Source organism: Sphaerodactylus townsendi, linkage group LG03 (assembly GCF_021028975.2).
Source record: "Sphaerodactylus townsendi isolate TG3544 linkage group LG03, MPM_Stown_v2.3, whole genome shotgun sequence".
Lineage (NCBI taxonomy): Eukaryota > Metazoa > Chordata > Lepidosauria > Squamata > Sphaerodactylidae > Sphaerodactylus > Sphaerodactylus townsendi.
In genome coordinates, this window is record NC_059427.1 from 8,685,035 (window position 1) to 8,711,550 (window position 26,516).

Sequence of the window (26,516 nt, forward strand, 5' to 3'; positions counted from 1 at the left end):
AAGAAGCTAATCAGCAGGTAGATGTTCAGATAGCCTTTGTGAGGCACACTTCCCCTGGGAACTTCAGCTGAGGTGTTCTAATTGAGGTGTCCCTCCACCACCCACACACAATCACTCCACTGTGTGACATTAGAGAGAACTCATCTCACTGTGACATGCCTCCCTGAAGATGCTAGCCATAGGATCCTGGGCAAAATGTTAGGAGCAAAAAACTACCAGACTACAGCCTGGAAAAAATCCACAACAGCCAGTTGATTCCTAGCTGTGAAAGCCTTCAAGAATAGATTGTTGATACAATAGCTCCTAATAACCACCTCTTGCTGACTGGCTCTACTGTTGCATCCCAGGCCCTCGCCACCCTCTGGCATCAAAAGCTGGTTGTGTACTTCTCTATCTGGAGTAGCAAAGGTCTTAGTTAATTAATATCTTTCAGGATCTCCCATTGTCTCACTGAACTGGAAGAAATAAAAATAATTTTTAAAATAAATGCTGTAGAACTCTCTATAATGACCAGTTTCTCTTATTTCCATAACTGAAATTTAGTGACTTTATTGTTCTCCTTTTTTTTTGCAAGGTGTTTTTTGGGGGAGCAAGACTAAAGAGGAATTTTCAGGAGTGTCATTCAAGGTTGTCACAGACAGAGAGAAGTTGGGCCGTGAAGAAAAGATTCAGGAGGGGAATTCCAAATGGTTGGAATGTGGAAAAACTTCACCCCTAGTTCAAACTTTTACTTCCCATCGAAGAACCAATACAGGAGAGAAACCATATCACTGCTCAGTGTGTGGAAAGAGCTTCAGTCAGCATGACACCCTCATTTCCCATCAAATAATTCATACAAGAGAGAAACCATATCAGTGTTCTGCATGTGGAAAGTGCTTCACTCGGAGAGACAAGCTCAATATCCATCGAAAGAATCTCACACAGGAGAGAAAACCATACCAGTGCCTGTGGGTGTGGAAAGAACTTCAGTCACCGTGGCAGCCTCATTTCCCATCAAAGAATTCACATGGATGAGAAAGCATATCAGTGCTCAGAGTGTGGAAAGAGTTTTAGCGGGTGTGATGCCCTCACTTCCCATCAAAGAATTCATGGGGATGAGAAAGCATATCAGTGCTCAGAGTGTGGAAAGAGTTTTAGCAGGTGTGATGCCCTCACTTCCCATCAAAGAATTCACATGGATGAGAAAGCATATCAGTGCTCAGAGTGTGGGAAGAGTTTTAGCGGGTGTGATGCCCTCACTTCCCATCAAAGAATTCATGGGGATGAGAAAGCATATCAGTGCTCAGAGTGTGGAAAGAGTTTTAGCGGGTGTGATGCCCTCACTTCCCATCAAAGAATTCACATGGATGAGAAAGCATATCAGTGCTCAGAGTGTGGGAAGAGTTTTAGCGGGTGTGATACCCTCACTTCCCATCGAAGAATTCATGTGGATGAGAAACCATACCAGTGCTCAGAGTGTGGAAAGAGTTTTAGCGGGCATGATGCCCTCACTTCCATCTAAGAATCTCATGTGGGATGCAGAAACCATACCAGTCCCTCAGAGTGTGGAAAGAGTTTTGTGCAGGGTGACACCCTCACTTCCCATCGGGCGAGCATAGTCGAAAGAGAAACCATATATATGCTCTCACAATGCGGGAAGAGCTTTTTTTTGAGGGGATCGTTTAGAAAACATCAGATAGTCCACATTGCAGAGAAACCACATCAGTGCTCTGAATGTGGAAAGAGTTTCAAAAGAAGAGACAGTCTTAGTGAACATCAAAGACTCCACACACAGGGAGGGCTGGCCAGTTGCTCAGTTTCAGACAAGAGCTACCAGAAACCAAATCTAAACAGGCATCTAAAATTCAATTCAATGGCGAATGAAACCATGTAATTCCACAGAATGTGGAAAGAGAAGTTCTTCAGTGGCAGATGATACACAGCCATATAACTGCTCAGACTGAGGCTATTTTCAGAAAGGAAACCCTACCAGACTACTAAAATTATAAAAGGCAAAGTAAAACTGCAAAAAGTAGAAAAACCTTGGGATGTGAAGAAAAGCTTCAGAGGTAACCTGCATCTAAGTCAAAATCAACATGTCCAGGCCAGAGAAGGGTCAATTAGTTTGGCGTCTGAAAATCAGATCTGCATGAACCTCCTTAAATATTCAGTGATGGGAGATCTTTTCAACTCTTGGGAAAAGATTTCTTAGCAATTGGCCCTTCTGTCATGATAGAACTCCTTGACAACAGTATTAGACATGTATATCTGTCCCAGATGCCCTCACTGGCCTTTTAATTGTTAGTCTAGTTCAGAAAATCCTCCACATATGAAGTTATAAAGTTAAGTGTTTCTTTGTTTGAGCAGACACGACACCAACACCACCACAAGCACGAGATAGCAGATAGGTACCAAGAGGGAACCAAACTTACAGTAATGTAGATGTGAGATAGGAAAGAAAGGATTTCTTATTTTATCTCCTTGTAACCCTCCCTTCATAGTTAGTAAAATCCTATATTAAAAGCAACTGAGAATCTGTCTCTTCTGTCCTCTAGTCCCTTCAGGAAAACCAGTTGGCTACTGTGTGGAACAGGATGCCAGACTAAAAGGACCACAGGTCTGATCCAACAAGTCTCTTCTGATGTTCTTTGAAAAGATCTGTCTCGTAAATAGTGTCTTGGTATACAGACATGGGCACCTGTAACTTTTCATGCCCTGTCGGTAAATAAAGCCCTATTAAGCCTTTATTGAAGGCACAAATTCAGTTTATTTCTTAACCGGTTCTGTGTTCTGTGTTTAATTTTTTAAAATCAAAATGAGTTGCAGTTAATTAAATGGTTAATCCAGTGGAAGTGTGTGGCATGTCTTTTTAATTTTGAATAAAGCTGCAGACTGATATTTTCTGGCAAATGCTTGAGACTTGCCATGGCTAATCCTCACGTACTAAATAAATTCAAGAGCCAGAATGTTGAATTGGTCTCAGTAGACCCTTCTTGGAAGACATGTATAATAGACTGGTAGGTGCAAATATCTCAGCACTCAACTACAGAGGTTTACCTACAGAAAATCCGGAGCAAGCAGTGAAATTGTGCCTCCCCCAACACCCACCTTTTAGAGGAACATGCCTAGATTACCTGTATATGTGTGTGTGGGGGGGGGGGTCAGAAGGGAGGAAAGAAATTTGGAGCAGGGAGGGTTATGGGTAAGTAGCAACCGAGAGATAGTGTTTCTGCAGTGCTGTAAGAGTTCAGATAGTTCTCATAGTCCTGCCAAGCAACAAAATTCCTCACGTAGATAAATGTAGGATGTTGTGTGTTCTGAATGAGACTGCTCCATCAAGTCCCTGGGGATAAAAAGCTTCCTCTTCAAGGCTGAAGCCAATCTTCAAGATGATTTGCAATTCTACATTGAAAAAAAAATATAGTTTGTATGTAGTTACATGATGCAAGAAGACCAGCACAGAACCCTGTTTCCTAGCACCTCTCTTTCATATCACATTCCCCCACCCTTCCTTCCAGGAGTTCAGGGTGACTTTACACGTGGTTCCCCCCCCCCCCCCCATCATGTTATTCTCACATCAACCCTGAGAGGTAAGCTATTCCAAGAACTTCAGAGATGTGATGAGGATATATTAGAGTTGTTTCCCTGTGTTGGGGCAAATCATCTTTCTGGGCTGAACAAAGTCCAAGGTGGACTTCAAAGAAATCAGGACTACTCTTTAAAAGGAAAAAAAACCTGAGCAAACTGAGCCACTTTGGTGTCCTGGCAGTACTGACCCATGGAGTGGTGGGCTTCAAACCTCTTGTGCGGATTCAGCAAAGCACTTGGGAAGCCATCCACAGCAGCCACTTAGCAAGGGTGCTTCCCCTGCTTCAACCTTGAGATGCTCACTTGCTGTGAGCAGGGAGATGGTCAAATTGCCCCAGAACTGTGACATTCCACGTTTATCATACAGGGAATTTTGTTGCGTGGCAGGACCAGCAAACCATCTGGAGGCGGACATGAAGAAGCAGAAACACCGCCTCGCCCCACCCCCATAGCCGTGTGAACAAGACCAGAAAGCTTCTGACGCTTGGTTCTTTAACGGTTAAAACAATCATAGGGTTTGGATTCCTAGAGTGGGAAGGACGTTTGGAAAGTGGACATGCCCTTTTCCTACCACTCCCTCCTGTGAAAAAGTTAAGTGACCACCTGAGTTTGCTGACTTCAGGTGGGGCTGGTGAGCAGAAGCGGGCGCAAAATAATAATGCCTAATTTGGGGTGGCCGAAAATGAGGAGTTCCTCCCCACTTGGCTGTTGGGATGAGTGTTGCACTCCTGCTTTAGGGCCCCCGGCTATATGAATTCCAGAGCAGGAAAGTGAGCCACATATTCCTAAGCAGGTCTGTCCCTTTGGTAGGACTGCAAGCTTTCAGAATGGCAGGTCCTATAATCAAGGTTCCCTTTTTCCCTGTGCCAAGAAAATCTTGACCTGCCCATTTCCATTCCAGAGACGGAGCGTTTTTTTTTCTCCAGACCCTTGGATAAGTCTACCGTGCATAAAGGTTTGTGTGTGTCCCCACCCTATTCCTCCCTGTGTCGTGAGCCTTGTGGGTTTACAGCATTCCTTTCTTAGTCTGGCACCCCCAAATGGTTTGGTCAAAGAATGGCAAAAAATGCTCTGAGGATGCAGTAGAACAATCTGGACAGAAATCTTTGTGTGTGTGTGTGTATGTGTTCTCTGTATAGGTCTGTCTCCTGTAAGGAGTCTCAAAGCCGTTTTCACACTCCTTCCCTTCCTCTCCCCACAACAGACACCTTATCAAGTAGGTGGGGCTGGGAGAGTTTGGAGAAAATTAACTAGTCCAAGGTCACCCAGCAGGCTTCATGTATACGAACAAGAGACAAATCCCGTTCACCAGCAAATACTCAACCACTCCTGTGGAGGAGTGGGGAATCAAACCCGGTTCTCCAAAATAGTCGGCTACTCTTAATTACTACACCTGTTTAAATTCTTGTCAAAAATTCTAATTTGCACCTAGCATAACCCCTCTTGATCACATCTATGCATCTTCTGTACTTTTTCAAACTGTTACAAACAGCAGACTTGGTGCTTTTTTATGACTCCCACTAGCATCTTTTTTCAGGAACAGACTTGCAGGATCACACCAGTGAGTCCAGCATCCATTTGTTCCAAAAGGACCCAATACAAGATCATGGAGGCCAAAACCGCTCCTCTTTCTTGTTTCCCCTCCCCAATGGTAAGCGGTACGCAGTGGTGGGATTCAGCAGGTTTGCACCACTTCGGCAGAACCGGTTGTTAAAATGGTGCTTGTAAACAATCAGTTGTTAAATTATTTGAATCCCACCACCGGAACCGGTTGTTAAATTATTGAAATCCCACCACAGGCGGTACGTGACAGGTGAATCTTTTGTCCATGTCTAATCCCTCTTTAAGTCTCTTATGCTAAGATCTAGTACATCCAAACATAATTTTATAAATCTGTCATCTTCCCCTCTCCTTCCCCCAATTCAAATCCCTTTTATAACAGTTTAATGCCCCCAACTCATTATGGGTTGGGACCTTCTTGGAGATGTTGTGGTTGAGACTGAGGAGGGGAGAGTTTAGGGAGGGGAAGGGCCTTTCAACTAAATTCATCTGGAGTTTAGTTGTATTATAATGTCATAGAATCCACTCTTCAAGGCAGCCATTTTCTCTGGGCAGATCCCTGTCATCTGGAGTTTAGTTGTAATTCAGGGGATCTCCAGCTCCCACCTGGAGACTGGCAACCCTAGGCCTGGCAGCAATCTCTGGGTGACTTGATACCACTCAACCTGCATGACTCAGCTAGGCCTGGCTGCTTGCTACTATTCAACAGCTGTTCAATACCCTATGAAAGCCAGTGTAGTGTTGCAGTTAGAGCTTCAGAGTAGGGTCTGGGAGACCCAGGTTCGAATTCCTACCTTCCTGTGGAAGCTCGTTGGTATTTTGGACCAGTGATACACTTTCATCCTAACCTACCTCACAAGGTTGTTGTGTGGACAGAGAAGAGAATACAGTAAGCTGCTTTGGTTCTCTCTATGGAGACAGATCAGATAAAATGAAATAAATAATAAATATAGCTGAAGATGTGGAGCAGATAAAACGTAGGGTGATGAATGGCTGAGGAGAGAATAAGGCAGGGAAAGGGAAGAAGAAGAGTTTGGATTTATACCCTGCCTTTCTGTCCTGTAAGGAGACTCAAGGCAGCTTACAAACTTCTTTCTTCCTCTCTCTACAATAGACATCTTGTGAGCTAGGTGGGGCTGACAGAGTTCTCAGAGAACTGTGACTAGCCCAAGGTCACCCAGCAGGCTTCATGTGTGTAGGAGCAGGGAAACAAATCCAGTTCACCAGATAAGAGTCTGCCACTCATGTGGAGGAGTGGGAAATCAAACCCAGTTCTCCAGATTAGAGTCCACTGCTCTTAACCGCTACACCACACTGGCTCTCTCTTAACCACTCACCACTCTCTCTCTCACTACATCAAGTGGTCACAAAGTCCAACCTTCTGAGGGAAACTAGTCAAAGACAAGATAACATTTACATGGTGCCAAGTGAGAATTCATTTTCTTAGTTGAAGGCCTAGTAAAATCCTTTTGCCTTTCTCATGGGCTAAGAAAGTTCAGAATTGCAGGTCTTGCTAACTGGGTGAATGTGCTGTCTCTTTAAGGTCACCTTGCTTATCAGAGAGATGGAGATCTTATTAATTTCAACTGGCTGGGACTAGTTTGGAGAATCTATGAGGTTTCATTTTAGAGGAGAGGAGTAGGCCCCACCAGGGAGGAAACTGGACTATAACTTAACTAAATAAATAAACAATATAAAACCAAGCTATTATTACTGAGGAAGATATTTCGTTTGGACTTTTATTTAAAGTAGCTGTACCAACTTTCCTGAATTTTGTGTCAATATTAGAAGAAGAAGAAGAAGAAGAAGAAGAAGAAGAAGACGAAGAAGAGGAGGAGGAGGAGGAGGAGGAGGAGGAGGAGGAGTTTGGATTTATATCCCCCCTTTCTCTCCTGAAGGGAGACTCAAAGGGGCTTAAAATCTCCTTGCCCTTCCCCCCTCACAACAAACACCCTGTGAGGTAGGTAGGTAGGTAAATATTATATATACATATGTACACCCACACACATAAAGCGAAAATCAAGGAAAGAATGCCCAATTACAGCAGTGGTAACATATAGCAGGCTAGTTACATATATCTTGTAGCAAATACACTGAGGCCCCTTCCCAAGACACTCCAAAAAAATAATGTTGCTTTCAAACCCACTTTCACAACTGTTTGCAAGTGGATTTTGCCATTCCGCACAGCTTCAAAGAGCACTGAAAGCAGTTTGAAAGTGCATTATTCTGCATGTGCGGAATGAGCCTGAGTTAGGAATGCATCTCAATCAGTTAGATACCGTACAATCCTCCTGACATCTTTGAACGTCACTCTAGAAATACATGGGGATTGGACTTTCATATAATGCTGTATCCTTTACTTGCCTTTGTCTGAAGAGGAGTCCTGCATTACCCTGTCTCCTGTTGAGCAACTAAGCTTGGCTAGTTACCCTCATCATGGCTTTTACTCTATTGTTTCTAAGGCCCACACAGGCCAGATGTTGATCCTGGGAGGCAGAGATGGAGACGCTGTACATAAGAGTATCCCAAATATGCTTCCTCCCAGATGTTTTGAGACAGATCTCAATCTGGAATGCATTCCCTTCAACCACTAAGCAGCTTCTGCATCTCACTAAAAATTGCGAAAAGAAGGTTAAAAAAACAGAACTACGTGACTGACAAACTGCTATACAAGGAGTGGTCATATTTGTATGTTGAAAACAAAAAAGGAGGGGAGGAACCACACTCTTATTGTAATGAATGAACTCAAAATGCACAATGAACTCAAAATGCATAAAACTTATTCAGATACGTTTAAAGAAAAAACGAAATGGAAACATTGTCTCCTTCCCCACTTGAGGCAGCCCCTCCTTTCTCATTCACTCAGTTCAAGTATATCTTCCCTTCTTTAACCCTTTCCCAAAACTCCCACTTTCGAAATAAGTTGGGATTCATCTTTTCTCTTTTAGATATGCAAAAGCCAAGGAGTTCTTCCCTCGCGCCCCTTCCAATCAGCCCTCCCCAAAGGGGTTCGAACCCCACCTGAGTTCTTATGCCCTTCTAGGCAAGACACTCAGTCCCACTTCCGGGATCATGCCGGGCTGGGGTGGACTGCTTTTGGGCTTGCAAAGGCACTTGGGAAATGTAGTTCCAAGCTGGGAAAGACTCGGAGAGGGTCGAGAGACCGCCTCTTGTGGGCGTCCCCGGGGGAACCCGACTTTTTTGAGACAGAGACAGAGAGAAAGGAGATTTGGTAAACACGGAATTTATCGGGAATTGGCCTCTTCGTCCTTTTCCTGGGATGGAGGAAGGATCTGGCTTTTGCATGTCTGCAGGAAAGGTGAGTTCCAAAAAAACAAACCGGGAGTGGGAAGGAAAATGCACGTAAATGGAATGAAAGACACAACGAGTTGTCTGGAGGCAGCACGTGGGGCAAGAGGAGAGAAGTGCTTTCCTTGGCTTCCTCCTTTATTTCTTTAATCACGAAATACAACCACTCATCTGCAGTTGCGAATTCTTCTGCAACCCATTTATGGTTTGTCGAAGGCTTTCACGGCCAGATTCAACTGGTTCTGGTGGGTTTTCCGGGCTGTGTGGCCGTGGTCTGGTGGATCTTGTTCCTAACATTTCGCCTGCATCTGTGGCTGGCATCTTCAGAGGTGTATCACAGAGGGAAGTCTGTTACACACTGAGTCCAGAGAGATGGGAATGTTTAGTGGGGTATATAAGAACATAAGAAAGAGCCTGCTGGATCAGACCAGAGTCCATCTATATATTGTCCATCTATATATTGTCCATGTCCCAGGGTGGGGAACCAATCAATAAGTGTTTGGGTGGAACTTGTTATGCAAAGATGTGGTTGATAGTATTGTATTGTGGGTGGGGCTTATGGTTATGGTTATCTGTCCCTTCGTTACAGATTCCAGGTTTTAAGTATATTTGACCAAGAGAAGCCCAGCTCTGTGCTGTTTTCTCAGTCTGTATTGCTTGGTGATTTACGGTAGATCGCACCTGTCAGAAACTGATGGAAACCGCTGCAATCTTTCTTCCTAATGATTTCTTGTATTGCATTCTTTTAATAAAGTCTGTGGCCTAAAGGATTATGACCTTAGGGCAGGAATAGAAGAACTGGGCAATATTTTTCTCTTTCAGAGATGCCTGGTGTCCTTTGAGGAAGTAGCCGTGTCCTTCAGGGTGGAGGAATGGGCTCTGCTGGATACTGACCAAAGAAAACTCTACTGGGAGGTGATGCAGGAAAATTACGAGATGGCGGCCTCTCTTGGTAAAAATCTTTTCCCTGTTATCACGAGCACAGAAGAGAAGGAGGGGTTGGCATCTACCTTCAATCCTTTGTGATTTCCCGAGTGTCCTGAAAGTTTTGACTCCTCTTCTCAAGTGAGAAAATAGAGGTGGAGAAAGTCTAGGAATTCTACATTTGATGTCTCGTCAGTGGGCCATCGGAGGAAAATGCCCTACACAGCACCAGAAGCGCAAAGAAAGCTTCTCAAATTCTTTTTGCTTTGTTATTCTGCTTGGTTCTCTTTGTTGCAGGGACCGACAATCCCCAGCAGGACTTGAGAGCACCAGAGTGGTCCACCCTCGCTTTCCTAAGCGTTGACTGGGTAGCTTTAGCTGGAGACAGAGAAGAAAACTTGGGGAACATGGAATTCACCAGGGGCTCTCTTCCTCCTTTCCCTCAGCTGGAGAGCGAATGGGGCTTTTCCTTGTGTGCAGAGAAGGTGAGTTTTTGATTCATAAGCAGCCCTTGGGCAATAAAAGGGGAGAGAAGTGGAGGAGGAGGAGGAGGAGGAGGAGTTTGGATTTATATCCCCCCTTTCTCTCCTGCAGGAGACTCAAAGGGGCTTACAATCTCCCTTGTTCTCTCCCCTCACAACAAACACCCCCTGAGGTAGGTGGGTGGGGCTGAGAGAGCCTCGGACAGTTGTGACTTCACTGCCCAAAGGTCACCCAGCTGGCATATGTGGGAGTGTACAGGCTAATCTGCATTCCCCAGATAAGCCTCCACAGCTCAGGTGGCAGAGCTGGGAATCAAACCCGGTTCCTCCAGATTAGATACACGAGCTCTTAACCTCCTACGCCACTGCTGCTCCTTTGTGATGACTGAATGGAATGAAAGTGATGACTGAATGGAATGAAAGGAAGAGAGAGGAAGGACTGGGTTGGCTGGAGGGAGCACTGAGCAAGTGGCTTCCCAGGCAGGATCTCTACATAAAGGGTGGGTGTCCTTGTCTCCCGACAAACTTGAATGTGTTCCCTGCAACCAGCCTGCATTCATTTTATTCTGAACTTCTAGAAAACCCACTAGTGTCATCCAGCAGGGTTCATGTTCTCTTCCTAGTTGGCCCCCACTGTTTGTTCTGTACTCCATGTACTAAGCCCCTCCCCCAAAGGTCATATTTTGCTCCTGCCTGTCTGTGCTGCTTCCATCTCCCTGGCTTTTAAGGAGTTAACCTTCCATTGCAAACTAGCAGATGAATGTTCCAAAGGACACCCGACACATTCTGGATTGGTTGTTGTGGGTTTTCCGGGCTGTGTGGCCGTGGTCTGGTAGATCTTGTTCCTAAGGAGCAGCAGTGGCGTAGGAGGTTAAGAGCTTCGTCGGTATCTCCAATCTGGAAGGAACCTGGAGACTTGGATTCCCCAGCTCTGTCAGCCGCCTGAGCAATGTGGGAGGTGCCTTATCTGGGGAATTCAGATTAGCCTGTTACACTCCCACACACTCCCAGCTGCTGGGTGACTAGACTTGGGCTAGCCACAGCTTCTGAGTTTTCCTTCAGCCCCACCCAATTTGGCCTCACAGGTGGTGTTTGTACAGAGGGGAAGGGCAAGGAAATTGTCAGCCCCTTTGAGTCTCCTGCAGGAGAGAAAGGGGGGATATAAATCCAAACTCTTCTCTTCTTCTTCTTCTAATGTTTTGCCTGCATCTGTGGCTGGCATCTTCAGAGGTGTATCACAGAGAGAAGTGTGTTACACACTGTGTCCAGTGAGAAGGAAATGTTTAATGGGGTATATATTGTCAGTATCCCAGGATGGGGAACCAATCATTAAGTGTTTGGGTGGAACTTATGCAAAGGTGTGGTCGACTGCATTGTATTGTGGGTGGGGTTTTCAGTCCATTTACATTCATATTTACATTTACATTCCCTACAGTAGCAACAGTATTAGTGAATGCAAATCCTGTGCTAAGTACTGGTAGCCAAGTTTTGTTAATTTACATTACAGATTGTTTCAATTCCCTTCTTTTTAGCATAGCAACTCCTACAACAATCACCCTGAAACTGATGCCGCCCAGAGGATGCAATAGTTTAATTCTAGTTCAAACCGCAGTGCCCAGATATCTGGAGTTTTCTCAGAATCAAGAGGCTTGTGCTGGGCTTTCTGTGCCCTGTATCACTCACCAGCAAACCCCCAAGGATGACGGCCAGGAGCAGATAGACTTTGGTTTTGTTAGGAAAAATGCAGCATCAGCAAAATGGTGACCTTAACCATATCAACTTTAGATGCAAGCTTGAAAATAACGCAGAACCCATCAGAAGACAGACATGTTTTAAGCAGAAATGTTTTGTACTAATACAGTTCCCATGTATTTCTGGGATGGGATGTGCAAGATAATATATTTGATACTGGTACGGTTGGTGAGGGATATGTTGTCTCAATTGAATTTGGCGAAGGTCTGCTTTGAAATTGACCAACAGTTCTACGCAGTTTTTTTAATCTGTATTTCTTGGAGACTTTCAGTATATCGGTCAGAAATATAAAATAACTAAAGCAATTTGACTTGTCCTCGGTTAGATGTATTTTATTCTTCTAATCAAAAGGTGGGCCAATGGGATTCTTATTTCTTCCTTTCATTCTTGAATGCTCAGGGACAGGAAAGAGGTGATCATCTGGGCAATATTTTCCTCTTTTAGGTAGCCCCACAGTCCTTTGAGGAGGTAATTGTGATCTTCACTGCAGAGGAATGGACTGTGCTGGATCCAGGCCAAAGACAACTCTACTGGGAAGTTACGGAGGCAAATTATGAGACCGTAGCCTCTCTTGGTAAGAATCTTTTCCGTTTTATCATTACCTAGGAAGGGGAAGAGGTGGCATCTTCCTTCAACACTCCTTCATTTTCTCCAGAGAACCGAAACAATCTCCTACACTAGAGATCTTACAGAGCTGGAAAAAAAGAAAGTATTAAACCCTTTAATACTGCAAGGAGAAATCTGCTGGTGTAGAAATCTCTCTGATTAGGAGAGATGGATAATCTCCCATTAGGGTTCTTCTACCAAATCTGTTTTCTTCTTCAGCCTTTCTGTGTTGACAGGGAGTGGTTCTAACATAGTGGTTTTAACATAGGCCTTTGCTTATGTGCCAAGGGAGAAGAAATGGCTTTTTCAGTAGACAAGAGAGCAGAGAGGCTTTTGCCTAGAGGCAGAGTTTCTGTTTTGCCTGTGGAAGGTGTTTGGTTCAATCCATGACCATTGAAAGGGGATTTTGGCAGGAGGATCTCTGGTTGCAGTGCTGGGAAAGGTCCCATCTGGCACTTTCGGGAAGCACCACCCATTGGAGTGGAATCTGTTATGCTTGATGGAAATTTTCCATCTGAGTCTTGGTGAAAAGGACAAATGGGAGTCCTCTGAGAGCCTTCAGGATTTTGCTATTAAAGAGAGGTTAAAATCCTTTAATGTTTATCTGTTATTGAGAAAAGACTCTTTTTATAGAGCAAGACAAGAAAAAAAAATACATGCATGAAAAATTAACTTTACCATTTTAAATGCCAATCAGGTCTCACTGCTTGATGGAAATTTTCCATCCAAGTCTTGGTGAAGAGGACATTGGGAGTCCTCTGCGAGCCTTCTGCTATTTAAAAAGATAAAAGTGGAAGGAAGGTGGTATGCAGGGGAAGAGGAGCCTGGCTATAATGAGCGATTCCCTCCTGTGTCCAATTAGAGGACCTACTATAAACAATTTAAAAAGGTTTGCCTGTGCAAAAGTGTATGGCAGCAGTTTTCTTCAGGATTTCGCTATTAAAGAGAGATTAAAATCCTTTAATTCCAATAATACAAAAAAGTAAGGGATGAATTCAGTTGTGTGAACTACTAATTAACAAACCAGAGAGAACATGTGTAGAACTGTTTATTTGTTTATTGAGAAAAGGCTCTTTTTATAGAGCAAGACAGGAAAAAATTAACTTTACCATTACTTATAGCAAGTCATAATTTTAAAATCCAATCAGCTCTTAGGTTATTGTCTCACTGCTTTTAGCGACTGTCAAAAACCCAAATGATCTCACCTAGTCTTCTTCTGGGGGTTCTATCCAGAGAAATCTGATTTGCTTATCACAGGTGTGCATATTTATTGAAAAATATCAGTCAACTTTCTCTAAACTTGTTCTATAATAAACATGTGATTATTATTTAGAAACATATTACTTAGATACAAATGATTGGGGTTTGTAACTAAATATGAGATAATCAACCTACACTCAAATAAGCCAAGGTGACCCAGCAGGCTTCATGTGGAGAAGTGGGGAAGCAAACTCAGTTCTCCAGATTAGAGTCCACCTGCTCTTACAGCACCACAAGACCTTTCTGTAATATTTACTCCCAACACTTGCATCTCCTTCAAAGATGGGTGTTCTCTTCAGTCATCATGGCTACTAGCCATTTATTTAATATGGGTCTGTTCTGCTTACTCCATTCTCCAGCACCATAGCTTGCTGAGTTCATATATTTTGTGAAAATGTTTACTTACTGCAAACAGTCACAGAGGGATTGTATACCTTTGATACTCCTCTATTGTTTTCAGTAGGAATTCAAATGGCCGTACTGGCACATCTTCCAAGATGTGGAATCCGGATCATTGGATCAATTCTTCCTTCTTTCGTAGGCCTGTGATCTTCAAAAGACGTTTGGGTAAATTCTTGTGGCTTTTCTTTTTTAATTTTGTCAGCCACTTAATTGGATTTAATAATTAATGGAGATTCTAGATAAGACAAGGTAGATAGGGCAAGGTAACGGACTTTGCTTATCTTTCAGCCAAAGGTTTTAGTTTGATTATTTTTCACTTTCATTACATCTGGCTGTACTAGATCGTTTTTACTTTGATAGTGACCTTTACAGAGGAAACTGAACTTGGATTGGGGATAAAAGATTGTTCCATTACAGATGTTGAGGGAGCAGGTTTTCCCAGTGTTAGGGTCAGGAAGTGACCCCAAAAATTTGTCAATAACTCCAGCTGATGTTAAACTCTCCAGTGTTGATGGATATAAAGAATAGGATTCTCTCAGGACCTCTAAATATATTCTTAATTTTTTTCCCTGTGAATGGAATTACTGCAACTTTTTTTTTTTTAGAATTTCAAGCATCAGATGTTAAAAAAGGATAGTGGACCACCTTGTTATGGTAGGTTTTGTAAAATTTTGAAGAGGAGGAAATTGCAATTGAGCCCTTTGGGGATAGAGCGGTCTATTAAATCGAATAATAATAATAATAACTGTTATTAGAAAGAAGGTTTTGGAAGCCCTGATGAAATTGGGTCAGGAGGTTATCAAGTTAACTGCTAGGAGACAGTGTTCCCCCTTTGGGGCTGGGGGGACTTCTTCTTCTTCATCAACCTTTTTATTGGCATAAGTTTAAAATACAACAGAGAGGTTGAGAAGAATCAAGTTAAAACAAGTAGGTTCGAACATTTCCAGCGGTGCTAAAACAATAAATAAATAAATAACCAAAAATATGTGGCTTAATCTTGCTGTACCAGCCCATGTAGAATTTGTAGCAATCGCTTAGGGATCTCTTGAGGAGACTGATCACCTATGGCAGAAAGAAAGGGATTTTAACCCTTTGTCTGAGTGAGTTGGCATAGTTCTCAGTGTATGGGTCTATATATTGGTCTTCTAGATGAAGTATATAGTTCAAGTAATCTAGGAGGATGTGCTTCGATTGTTTCGATGGCTTTTTTGTGAGCAGGGACACGTTCTTTGTTGGTATGGAATCTGGAGAAATCTGCCGCTAAGGGACCGGGTTGAAGGTAGAGGCGTTCAGTCGGACTGGGCATTGAGGGCACGTCGGAGATATGGTGAGAGATATATTGTAAAAGTACCTTGGTAGCCCTTTACTGAAGGGAAGAAGGGTGGGAGCCCCTCCCGGTAAAATGCCCTTCATGTATTGAGTAGAAAGCAATTGATTTTCAATGTCAAGTAGCCTTAGCGACAGAAGTTTGACTATTTAAACTTTGTCCATGTTTATAGAAGAAGTCTAAAGCGAAGCCTAATCCTAATTAATTTTTTTTTCTCTTGATCAGAAGACTCCAAGTGGAGAGGTAGGGAATCTGAAAGCATTAGCATTCGCTTTGTTAGGCTGTCCTGTTCTGATCGGAAATGGAGGCGAGCCAGCATCGAAAACCGAGAGTGGAGAGGAGCCATATACGTGTTTAGAGAAGATTTAGACCTAATTCCAAACATAAAGAGAGACTTATGACAGCTGTTGTGAGGAAATTCCAAGTAGTTTGGCGATAAAGAAGCTAGGATTTCACAGTATATATAGACTCAAGAGGCTTTAGATTATGATTTAGCCAGATTGGAGCCATACAAGCCTTTGGGGATCAGTTTGCCTTCAAAGGCTCTCGCACTGCTGCTGGGCCATTGACCCCCCTTGCCAGGAGTAAGAAGAACAGCCTAATTGCTGTCAGCCAAGCACTGATTGAGTAGGGAGAGGGAGGTGTGGGGGGACTTCTCAGAGCCTTTTTTCTTTTTGGCCAAATTATTTTACTTTTCTAGCAGTCCCAATTTTTGTCACCTTTTTTTCTTGGTAATTGCTTTACCACATACACAATTGTCAAATCACTGCAAAAGTATTAACTGCCCCCAGAGACTCTCCCCTTGTGTTAGAGCAGTAATAGAAATTGCTTCCTTTTGTATTTAGCTATTATTTTCATTCATCAGTAAGAGCTAAATATATATTGCCTTGATTGGGCAGGGTTGGTTTTCATCTGCTGTATAACTTGGCTGGTAATGATAGGTGCGTTAATTTGTCTACAGTAAAGTTTAAATTTTGTGCCCTCAGAATTAGACAGGCACATATTGAATATCCTCCTGGGATTAAGTGTTAACTCGGTTGTTGTTTATTAATCTTGCCATGGTGCTTTGGGTCAGGCAGGCACTCTGATTTGAAGTCAGGAAACAATGATATCCTTCATTCCTCCCCAGTGGGAATCCAAACTGGCTTGCATTGTTGTCTTGGGTGATTTATGCTCTCAACAGCCCTGTGAGGTTGATCAGGCTGAAAGGCTGCCCCAAAGTCATTGAGGAAGCTTCCGTGAGAGAGTGCTGGATCTTGGAAGCTGGGTCTCTTGGATCCTAGTCAAACACTTCATCCTGGGGATGTCAAACCCGTCACTCTCCGTTAACCGCCTCAACTTGACCTCCACACACTCAGCCAAAATATCTGGGACAGCATCTGGCCAATCAGTTCATGGCCAGAAACTTGGAGCTGGAGAAAGCAGGGGTTTTCCCTTGTCTTCAGTGACCAATATGAAATTGGGATTGACAAGAGGTTGATTAGGGGTTAAAGACTTCTACACCATCTTACTACTGCAAGGAACTATGCAGAGTCTTTGAGCAATCTACCAGTCTGTATTTATTTATTTTTTCGCTTTATAGCCTGCTCTCCCCCGCAGGGCTCAGAATACTGAACAACAGCAATTTAAAACAACATAAAACATCAACAGTCGTAAAATCAGTCAGCATAAGCTCAAGTAACAAAGATGGCAACATTCTACCCCCCCCTTCTGCATCCACGAGGGAGACCACATAGATGATGAGATGGAATTTTAATTCAATTCGGATGGCAAACCCGCTGGCGACCGGATAAGAGTCTGGCAGAATAGCCCTGACTTCTACAGGAAACCCAAGTGGAAACAATTTAAGTCCCACAGGGCCCTGATCTCACTGGGGAGCCTATTCCACCAGGTATGGGCCACAGCAATAAAATACTAGCTAAGTTAGACTTGAAAGCAAGTATGGTGTTGTGGTTAAGAGCAGTTCAATTTCCCACTCTCCCACATGAAGACTGCTGGGTGACCTAGGGCCAGTTGGACCACCCAATCCAGATGGTGGAGCTAAGCAGCTCTTGAACCAGCATGGGAGATGAGCTGAGGCATTTGTCTGATTCCATCTCACGCAAGTACGGGATCGCAGCCTCGCAGTTTCACTCCAGATGTTCATGGACTACAATTCCCATCAGCCCCTGCCAGCATGGCCAATTGGCCATGGTGGCAGGGGCTGATGGGAATTGTAGTCCATGAACATCTGGAGAGCCGCAGGTTGCAGACACCTGTACTAGTATGACACTTACACTAGTGGGGAGGGCAAATAGAGAGTAGGACCAGACAAGCCTGCTGGCCGCAAAGCTACACCAGCCTGAAGCTGGACACAAGTGCAGCTGGGGGTGGGCTAGGGGCATTCCTGGGGGGACAGCCAACTTTAGTCAGCTTCCACTCTGCTTTCGGTCCAAGAACCCCCAGCACAGGCCAGTGACTTATGCCACGATAATACGTAGCGTAAATAATTATTTCCTATGGAGTATTCTGGGTAGGACAAAGGGTGCGGGTTTTGCCCTTCGGCCTGCTAAGCTGCTCAGAGCCCCATTAGAGGCAGCAAAGTGCTACCCTCGCTTAGCCATCTCTGGCCGCCGTGGAGCTCTTTCCCTGTTTGGATTGCGCTGATAGCTCTCTCATGACTCTCTCAGCCCACATGGAGCCAGGCACTAGCAAATCATTTGCAAACATCTCTTGCCTTGAAAACTCTGTGGGGTCACCACGAGTCAGCTGCGACTTGAGGGCATGCACATGTTTGACTGAACTTGTGACTTTTATTTGAAACTGCGTGGGCTGGGTTACTTTGCGCCTTTTCGCTATATTTTCTTTGTTGTTTTCTCCACTCCTTTGTTTGAATCCAGCCATCTTTTTTCTTCTTTTTGTTTCATTATAGCATATAGTTCTGAGGCATTTTCGACATGCTACACAACAAGGATGCTACATAGTTTTCCATGAGGTATTTTCCAGGGTTTATTCTCTTTTAATTCTCTGTTGATGTAGTACTGCATGAGAAGATACCCTTGTTAGTGTGTCAGTTTAGATGTTGTGAAGCGGTCCCCTTGAGTGGCAGCTATTATCAGGTTTCTTCCAGGAAACCCTTTGTCTACAGGAGTTTAGTAGCAAGAAAAGACACCTTTCCCTCCTCTCAATCATACTGTGAGTGGTTCAAAGTCCCCCAGTGAGCCTCCATGGGGGAGTGAGGATTTGAAACTAAATTTTACAGATGCTAATCTGAAAGGCAACCAGCTATCCTACACTGGCTTTTGCAGCGTGACTGCTGTTCAACATTAACAAGCAGCTTGAGTTCTGTAAATGAAAAAGAGGAGGAGGAGGAGTTTGGGTTTATACCCCACCTTTCTCTCCTATAAGGAGACTCAAGGTTGCTTATAAGCTCCTTTCCCTTCCTCTCCCCACAACAGACACCTTGTGAGGTAGGTGGGGCTGACAGAGTTCTGAAGAACTGTGACTGGCCCAAGGTCACTTAGCAGGAATGTAGGAGTGTGCAAACACATCTGAATCAAGCCAGTCGCGTGGCAGCAAGTTGCTTGGTTTTTACTGCCTAGCCTGGCTGTGATCGGTCCTCCATCAAAGACCAAAAAAGCTTTTCAATGAACCCTGCCACTCCCTCCTCACTTGAAAAGACCAAGGTTGAAGTTGCAATAGTATCTGGTTGTCTAGCTACAGCCACTGAGGGCATTTGTCTATTAAAGGTGCAGGTACCGCTTCTATAATTTTGGGGATTGTACTCTACCAGTGTATTTCTGTGTACATTCGTCTGTGGCAGATTTTGCTGCAAAACCTAGAGCATTTTTCAGATTTGTTGAAAATCTATTTTGTCTGTTGATAGTTCCAACCACCAGATTTCAGAAATGTCATTTTAAAAAATTCTATAAATGAAAAGTATTTTGAAAAAAAATCAAGATTGTTTTTAAAAACATTTTCTGTTATCTTTCCTTGTGTTTTGTAAAATAACACCAGAAAACACTAGCAAAGGTAAATTCTTTATTTGAAAAAGAAGCAAGTAACTTTGAGTTACAGGGGGAAAGAATTCCTTTCTTCCTGCTCAGATCTATTCTTTCTCCCTTTCCAAAACTTTCTGACTGGTGATTTCATATTATTGAAGATTTTCCTCCATTCCTGCAACTCTCATTAGAAAATCCCATCTAGTACCTGCTGTACCTAAGTGGTATTTGTTCCTTTTTGTTCTTCTTTGATTTCTGTCTCTGTTTTCCAGTTGCAGATGTGAAAGAAATGATACATGAGAAGGAACCAAAAAGAGCACTTGTGCATATGAATGAAGATCCCAATGAGGAAGCAAACACTGGGGATCAGAATGTACTAAAGGGAGAACAGGAAGGGAAGAGGGAAGCAAAACAGAAGAAGAAGAAGGAACAGCAGAAGAGGAAGATGCCTGAGGTCCCAGCCCAAGACTGGAAAATGTTTAAATGCTTGGAGTGTGGGAAGAGCTTTTCCAAGAATAACCAACTAACTGCACATCAGAGGATTCACACAGGAGAGAAGCCATATAAATGCTCAGAGTGTGAGAAGAGATTCTGTGACACAAGCTCCCTAATAAAGCATCAGAGGATTCACACTGGAGAGAAGCCATATAAATGCTCCGAATGTGAGAAGAGATTCTGTAACACAGACTCTCTAAGAATGCATCAGAGGATTCACACTGGAGAGAAGCCATATGAATGCCTGCAGTGTGGGAAGTGCTTCTCTCAAAATGGCAATCTAACTGTACACAAGAGGTTTCACACAGGGGAGAAGCCATATAAATGCTTGGACTGTGGAAAGAGCTTCACTGCGAATGCATCCCTAACTAAACATCAGAGGGTTCACACAGGGGAGAAGCCATATAAATGCTTGGACTGTGGAAAGAGATTCTCACAAAAGGGTGACTTAAGGTTACATCGAATGATTCACACAGGAGCTAAACCATATAAGTGCTTGGACTGTGGAAAGAGATTCTCTTCATGTACAGGCCTAACTTCACATCAGAGAGTTCACACAGGGGAGAAGCCATATAAATGCTCTGAGTGTGAGAAGAGATTCTGTGACACAGGCTCCCTAAGAAATCATCAGAGGGTTCACACTGGAGAGAAGCCACATGAATGCCTGCAGTGTGGGAAGTCCTTCTCTCAAAAAAACAATCTAACTGTACACAAGAGGTTTCACACAGGGGAGAAGCCATATAAATGTTTGGACTGTGGAAAGAGCTTCACTGCGAATGCATCCCTAACTGTACATCAGAGGGTTCACACAGGAGCTAAACCATATAAGTGCTTGGACTGTGGAAAGAGATTCTCTTGGAGTACAGGCCTAACTTCACATCAGAGAGTTCACACAGGGGAGAAGCCACATAAATGCCTGCAGTGTGGGAAGTGCTTCTGTGCCAGAGGCTCCCTAAGAAAGCATCAGAGGGTTCACACTGGAGAGAAGCCGTATAAATGCTCTGAGTGTGAGAAGAGATTCTGTGACATAAGCTCCCTAAGAAAGCATCAGAGGTTTCACACAGGGGAGAAGCCATATGAATGCCTGCAGTGTGAGAAGAGATTCTGTGACACAAGCTCCCTAAGAAATCATCAGAGGGTTCACACTGGAGAGAAACCATATAAATGCTCTGAGTGTGAGAAGAGATTCTGTGACACAGGCTCCCTAAGAAATCATCAGAGGGTTCACACTGGAGAGAAGCCACATGAATGCATGCAGTGTGGGAAGTGCTTCTCTCAAAATGGCAATCTAACTATACACCAGAGGTTTCACACAGGGGAGAAGCCATATAAATGCTCTGAGTGTGAGAAGAGATTCTCTGACACAAGCTCCCTAAGAAAGCATCAGAGGTTTCACACAGGGGAGAAGCCATATGGATGCCTGCAGTGTGAGAAGAGATTCTGTGACACAAGCTCCCTAAGAAAGCATCAGAGGGTTCACACAGGGGAGAAACCATATAAATGCTCTGAGTGTGAGAAGAGATTCTGTGAAACAGGCTCCCTAAGAAATCATCAGAGGGTTCACACTGGAGAGAAACCATATGAATGCCTGCAGTGTGGGAAGTGCTTCTCTCATAAGTGCAATCTAACTATACACAAGAGGTTTCACACAGGGGAGAAGCCATATAAATGCTCTGAGTGTGAGAAGAGATTCTGGAACACAAGCTCCCTGAGAATTCATCAGACGGTTCACACTGGAGAGAAGCCGTATGAATGCCTGCAGTGTGGGAAGTGCTTCTCCCGGAATAGCAACTTAAGTAGACATCAAAAGGTACACACTCAGGAGAGGCCATATGAATGCCTGCAGTGTGGGAAGCGCTTCTTCCAGAATAGCAACTTAAGTAGACATCAAAGGGTTCACACTGGAGAGAAGCCATATGAATGCCTGCAGTGTGGGAAGTGCTTCTGTGACACAGCCTCCCTAAGAAAGCATCAGAGGGTTCACAAAGGAGAGAAGCCATATGAATGCCTGCAGTGTGGGAAGTGCTTCTCCAAGAATAGCCACTTAAGTAGACACCAAAGTGTTCACACTGGAGAGAAGCCATATGAATGCCTGCAGTGTGGGAAGTGCTTCTCCCAGAATGGCCAGTTAAGTAGACATCAAAGGGTTCACACCGGAGAGAAGCCATATGAATGCCTGCAGTGTGGGAAGTGCTTCTCCAAGAATAGCCACTTAAGTAGACACCAAAGTGTTCACACTGGAGAGAAGCCATATGAATGCCTGCAGTGTGGGAAGTGCTTCTCCCAGAATGGCCACTTAAGTACACATCAAAGGGTTCACACCGGATAGAAACCATATAAATGCTCTGAGTGTGAGAAGAGATTCTGGAACACAGACTCCCTAAGATATCATCAGAGGGTTCACACTGGAGAGAAGCCATATGAATGCCTGCAGTGTGGGAAGTGCTTCTTCCAGAATGGCCACTTAAGTAGACATCAAAGGGTTCACACAGGAGAGAAGCCATATAAATGCTCGGAGTGAACATAAGAACTAGCCTGCTGGATCAGACCAGAGTCCATCTAGTCCAGCACTCAATACTCGCAGTGGCCCACCAGGTGCCTTTGGGAGCTCACGTGCAGGATGTGAAAGCAATGGCCTTCTGCTGCTGCTGCTGCTCCTGAGCACCTGGTCTGCTAAGGCATTTGCAATCTGAGATCAAGGAGGATCAAGATTGGTAGCCATAGATCGACTTTTCCCTCCATAAATCTGTCCAAGCCCTTTTTAAAGCTATCAAGGTTAGTGGCCATCGCCACTTCCTGTGGCAGCATATTCCAAACACCAATCACACGTTGTATGAAGAAGTGTTTCTTTTTATTAGTCCTAATTCTTCCCCCCAGCATTTTCAATGAATGCCCCTTGATTCTAGTATTGTGAGAAAGAGAGAAAAATTTCTCTGTCAACATTTTCTACCCCATGCATAATTTGATAGACTTCAATCATATCCCCCCTCAGACGTCTCCTCTCCAAACTAAAGAGTCCCAAACGCTGCAGCCTCTCTTCATAAGGAAGGTGCTCCAATCCTGCAATCATCCTCGTTGCCCTTCTCTGCACTTTTTCTATGTCTTCGATATCCTTTTTGAGATGTGGCGACCAGAACTGAACACAGTAGTCCAAGTGCGGTCGCACCACGGCTTTATATAAGGGCATGACAATCCTTGCAGTTTTATTATCAACTCCTAACCCCAGCATAGAGTTTGCCTTTTTCACAGCTGCCATGCATTGAGTTGACATTTCCATAGAACTATCAACTAAGACGCCCAAATGCCTTTCCTGGTCTATGACTGATAGCACTGACCCTTGTAGCGTGTATGTGAAGTTTGGATTTTTTGCCCCTATGTGCATCACTTTGAATTTTGTTACATTGAACTGCATTTGCCATTTCTTAGCCCAATCTACCTAATTTATCATCAAGGTCCGCTTGGAGCTCTTCTTAGAATCCTTTGTGGTTCTCACCACCCTACATAATTTGGTATCATCTGCAAACTTGGCCACCACGCTACCCACCCCTACTTCCAGGTCATTTATGAATATGCTAAAGAGCACTGGTCCCAAAACGGATCCTTGGGGGACACCACTCCCTACATCTCTCCATTGTGAGAACTTCCCGTTTACACCCACCCTTTGTTTCCTGTTCCTCAACTAGTTTTTAATCCATAGGAGGACTTCCCCTCTTCTTCCTTCATTGTTGAGTTTTCTTAAAAGTCTCTGGTGAGGAACTTTGTCAAAAGCCTTTTGGAAATCCAAGTAGACAATGTCCACTGGTTCCCCCACTTATCCTCATGCCTGTTTACACCCTTTCAAAGAACATCTAGTATAAGTTTGTAAAGACAGGACTTGCCTCTGCAAAAGCCAATGCTGACTCTTCCTCAGCAGGTCTTGCTTTTCTACATGATTAATACTTTTATCTTTAATGATAGATTCTACTAATTTACCAGGAACAGATGTCAAACTGACTGGCCTGTAATTTCCCGCGTCCTCCAACCCACTCTCTTTCTTAAAGATTGAGGTGTGACATTTGCCATCTTCTCCAGTCTTCAGTGGATGGAGGCAGATTTCAGGGATAAGTTGCATATTAAAGTGAGAACATCAGCAATTTCATGCTTGAGCTCTTTAAGGGCACTCTTGGATGAATGCAATCTGACCAGGGGATTTGGTAGCATTTAGTTTATCAATGGCTGCCAGAAGAACTTCTTCCTTGTCTACCACTATCTTAGCTAGTTCCTCGGATTCACCTCCTAAGAAGCTTGGTTCAGGTGCAGGAATTTTCCTCACCTCACTCTTACAGGTGAAGACAGATGCAGAAGAATTCATTCAGCTTCTCTGCAATCTCCCATATGTCATCTTTTAAGCACACCTTTTGTTCCTTCATCATCTAACTTGGGCCTACCTACTTCCTAGCTGGCTTCCTGCTTTTGATGTATTTGAAGAACTGTTTTGTTGCTAGAATGTCTTGATAAGTTCACAGCCATGCGTTCCCTCATAATCCTTTTTTTTTGCCTCCCCTTTACAGCTAACTTGCTTCTCTTTTTTGCCACCATTTGTGTTCTCTCTGGGTAATTCTTTCATCAGTTAAGTTGGACTTCCATTTTCTAAAAGACATCTTTTTTCCCCTAATGAATTTCCCTCAACCCTCCCTTTGTTAACCATGGTGGAGCTTTCTTTTGAACTGGGCACTGCTAACCTGCGGAACACATTCCAGTTGAGCTTTTAAGACTGTTTTTTAATAACCTCCAAGCATCTTGGACAGTTTTGACTCTCTTGATTTTCCCTTTCAGCTTCCTGCACACTTCGCTCCCCCTCATCTTTGAGAAATTTCCCTTTCTGAGAGGCAAATGTGACTTTACATTAGTAGTTGTCACTTGTTCGCGATGCAAGAGATACTCGGCAGATCCTGACAGCATTTGTGGTAAAGCTGTTCCCTATCGGCTCAACAACACTGGACTTTTTCTTCTCAAGCGCTCAGGTCCTGGGTCCCACAGCCAGAATTAGGGATCTAGGATCACCTCTCCCCCTGGTTGGTTCCTACCTAAACCCATCTGCTCTAAGCCACAGTCATTTAGTAGCATATCCAGGGATGTTCTCTCCTTACTATGACCCTGAACATACGGGCAATTTTCCAGTTTATATGGGGATAAGTTAAAATCGCTTCCATTACCATTACATTTTGTGTTTTGTTGGCCTCCCAATTTCTTTTCCATCTCAGAATCTGCCCTCCTTTGGTCAGGAGACGATAATATATTCCCTAATGTTAAATGTATGCTTCCTCACCCCTGGTAAATTGATATCTCACAGTGCTTCTGTAGAGGAATCAGCTCCCCCTGCATTGTCTATTTTATGTGACACTATGCTCTCTTTGATGTAGAGGGCCACCCCACCCCCCAATCGCCTCCTGTCCTATCTCTTCCTGTAGGAGCCTGTAACCTGGGATAACAGCATCCCACTGGTTCTCCTCATTCCACCATGTCTCTGTATTGATGCCCACTATATCCAATGTCCTCGCCTTCAAGAAACTCTACTCCAGCTCTCCCCATTTTAGGTCATTGAAGGCTTCTATTATTAGCATAGAGACACTTGTATACTCTGTCTCCTGTCCCCTAACCTGGGATTTCATGTGTGTTTTGCCCTCTAGCCTTTTGTAGACACTATCACTTATCACATTGCTATGCTCCTCGCTTGTATGTGGTTGATTTAGAAAAACCTCCCTCTCTGTCTGCATCCCCATGGATTCTGTATTCCGAACCGAAGTCACCTCAGCTCCTGTCGGCTTTCCCCCAAGGATCAGTTTAAAAGCTGTTCTGCCACCTTTTTAATGTTGAACGCCAGCAGCCTGGTTCCTCTTTGGTTAAGATGTAGCCCGTCCCTTTTGTACAGGCCTGCCTTATCCCAAAAGGTTCCCCAGTTCCTGACAAACCAGAAACCCTCTGCCTTACACCACCTTCTCATACACACATTGAGACCCTGTATCTCTGCTTGCCTAGCTCGCCCTGCACGTGGAACAGGTAGCATTTCAGAGAATGCCACGTTGCGGGTCCTGGATTTTAACCTGTTACCTAGCAGCCTAAATTTATTTTCCAGAACCTCTCGGCTACATTTCCCAATGTCATTGGTACCAATGTGGACCACAACTGCTGATTCCACCCCAGCACTGTCTAACAGCCTATCTAGATGAAGCGTGACATCCGCAACCTTCGCACCAGGCAGGCAAGTCACCATGCGGTCATCACGCCTCTCACAAACCCAACTCTCTATATTCCTAATGATCGAATCACCCACTACAAGGAGCCCCCCCACCTCCCCGAGGGGTATCCTCAGTGCAAGAGGATATCTGACCACCAGCTAAGGAAGGGGTCCCATCTAAGGGAGCATCTTTCACAACCTCAGACTGACACCCTCTGTCACCCAGATTCTCATTCTCCATGACAACTGAAGAGATGTCACCTTGGGAGTGGGACCCGGCTGCTAGGTCCCTGAAAGCCTCGTTTGTTGCCCTCTCTGCCTCTCTCAGCTTCTCCAGGTCTGCCATCTTGGCTTCAAGAGAACGCACACGTTCCTTGAGTGCCAGGAGCTCATTGCAGTGAGGGCACACCCACGACTTCTGTCCTAGTGGCAGATAGTCATACATGTGACACTCAGTGCAAAACACTAGAAAGCCCCCACCCCCCCTGCTGGCTTCCTACCTTCATATCTAATTTTGTTTAGATATTCAAATACTGATTTTAATTAGTGCCTCCCTCTTAAGGTTTCTATACCTTCTACTATCCCTTAAAATATGTTCTTATTTAGTAAAACACCTGCACACGCCGTTACGTCAC

The 26,516-nt window shown here is 44.1% G+C and overlaps 1 protein-coding gene across 1 annotated transcript; it reads left to right on the forward strand.

The window, feature by feature from the left end:
• Nucleotides 1-8,314: 8,314 nt before the first annotated feature.
• Nucleotides 8,315-22,241, forward strand: LOC125428555 (zinc finger protein 420-like). Its single transcript, XM_048488861.1, is given in 6 exon segments — nt 8,315-8,446; nt 9,259-9,388; nt 9,658-9,845; nt 12,039-12,168; nt 19,442-19,963; nt 20,216-22,241. Coding segments are annotated over 6 exon segments (2,979 nt in total). The 5' UTR covers nt 8,315-8,407; the 3' UTR covers nt 22,186-22,241.
• Nucleotides 22,242-26,516: the final 4,275 nt, after the last annotated feature.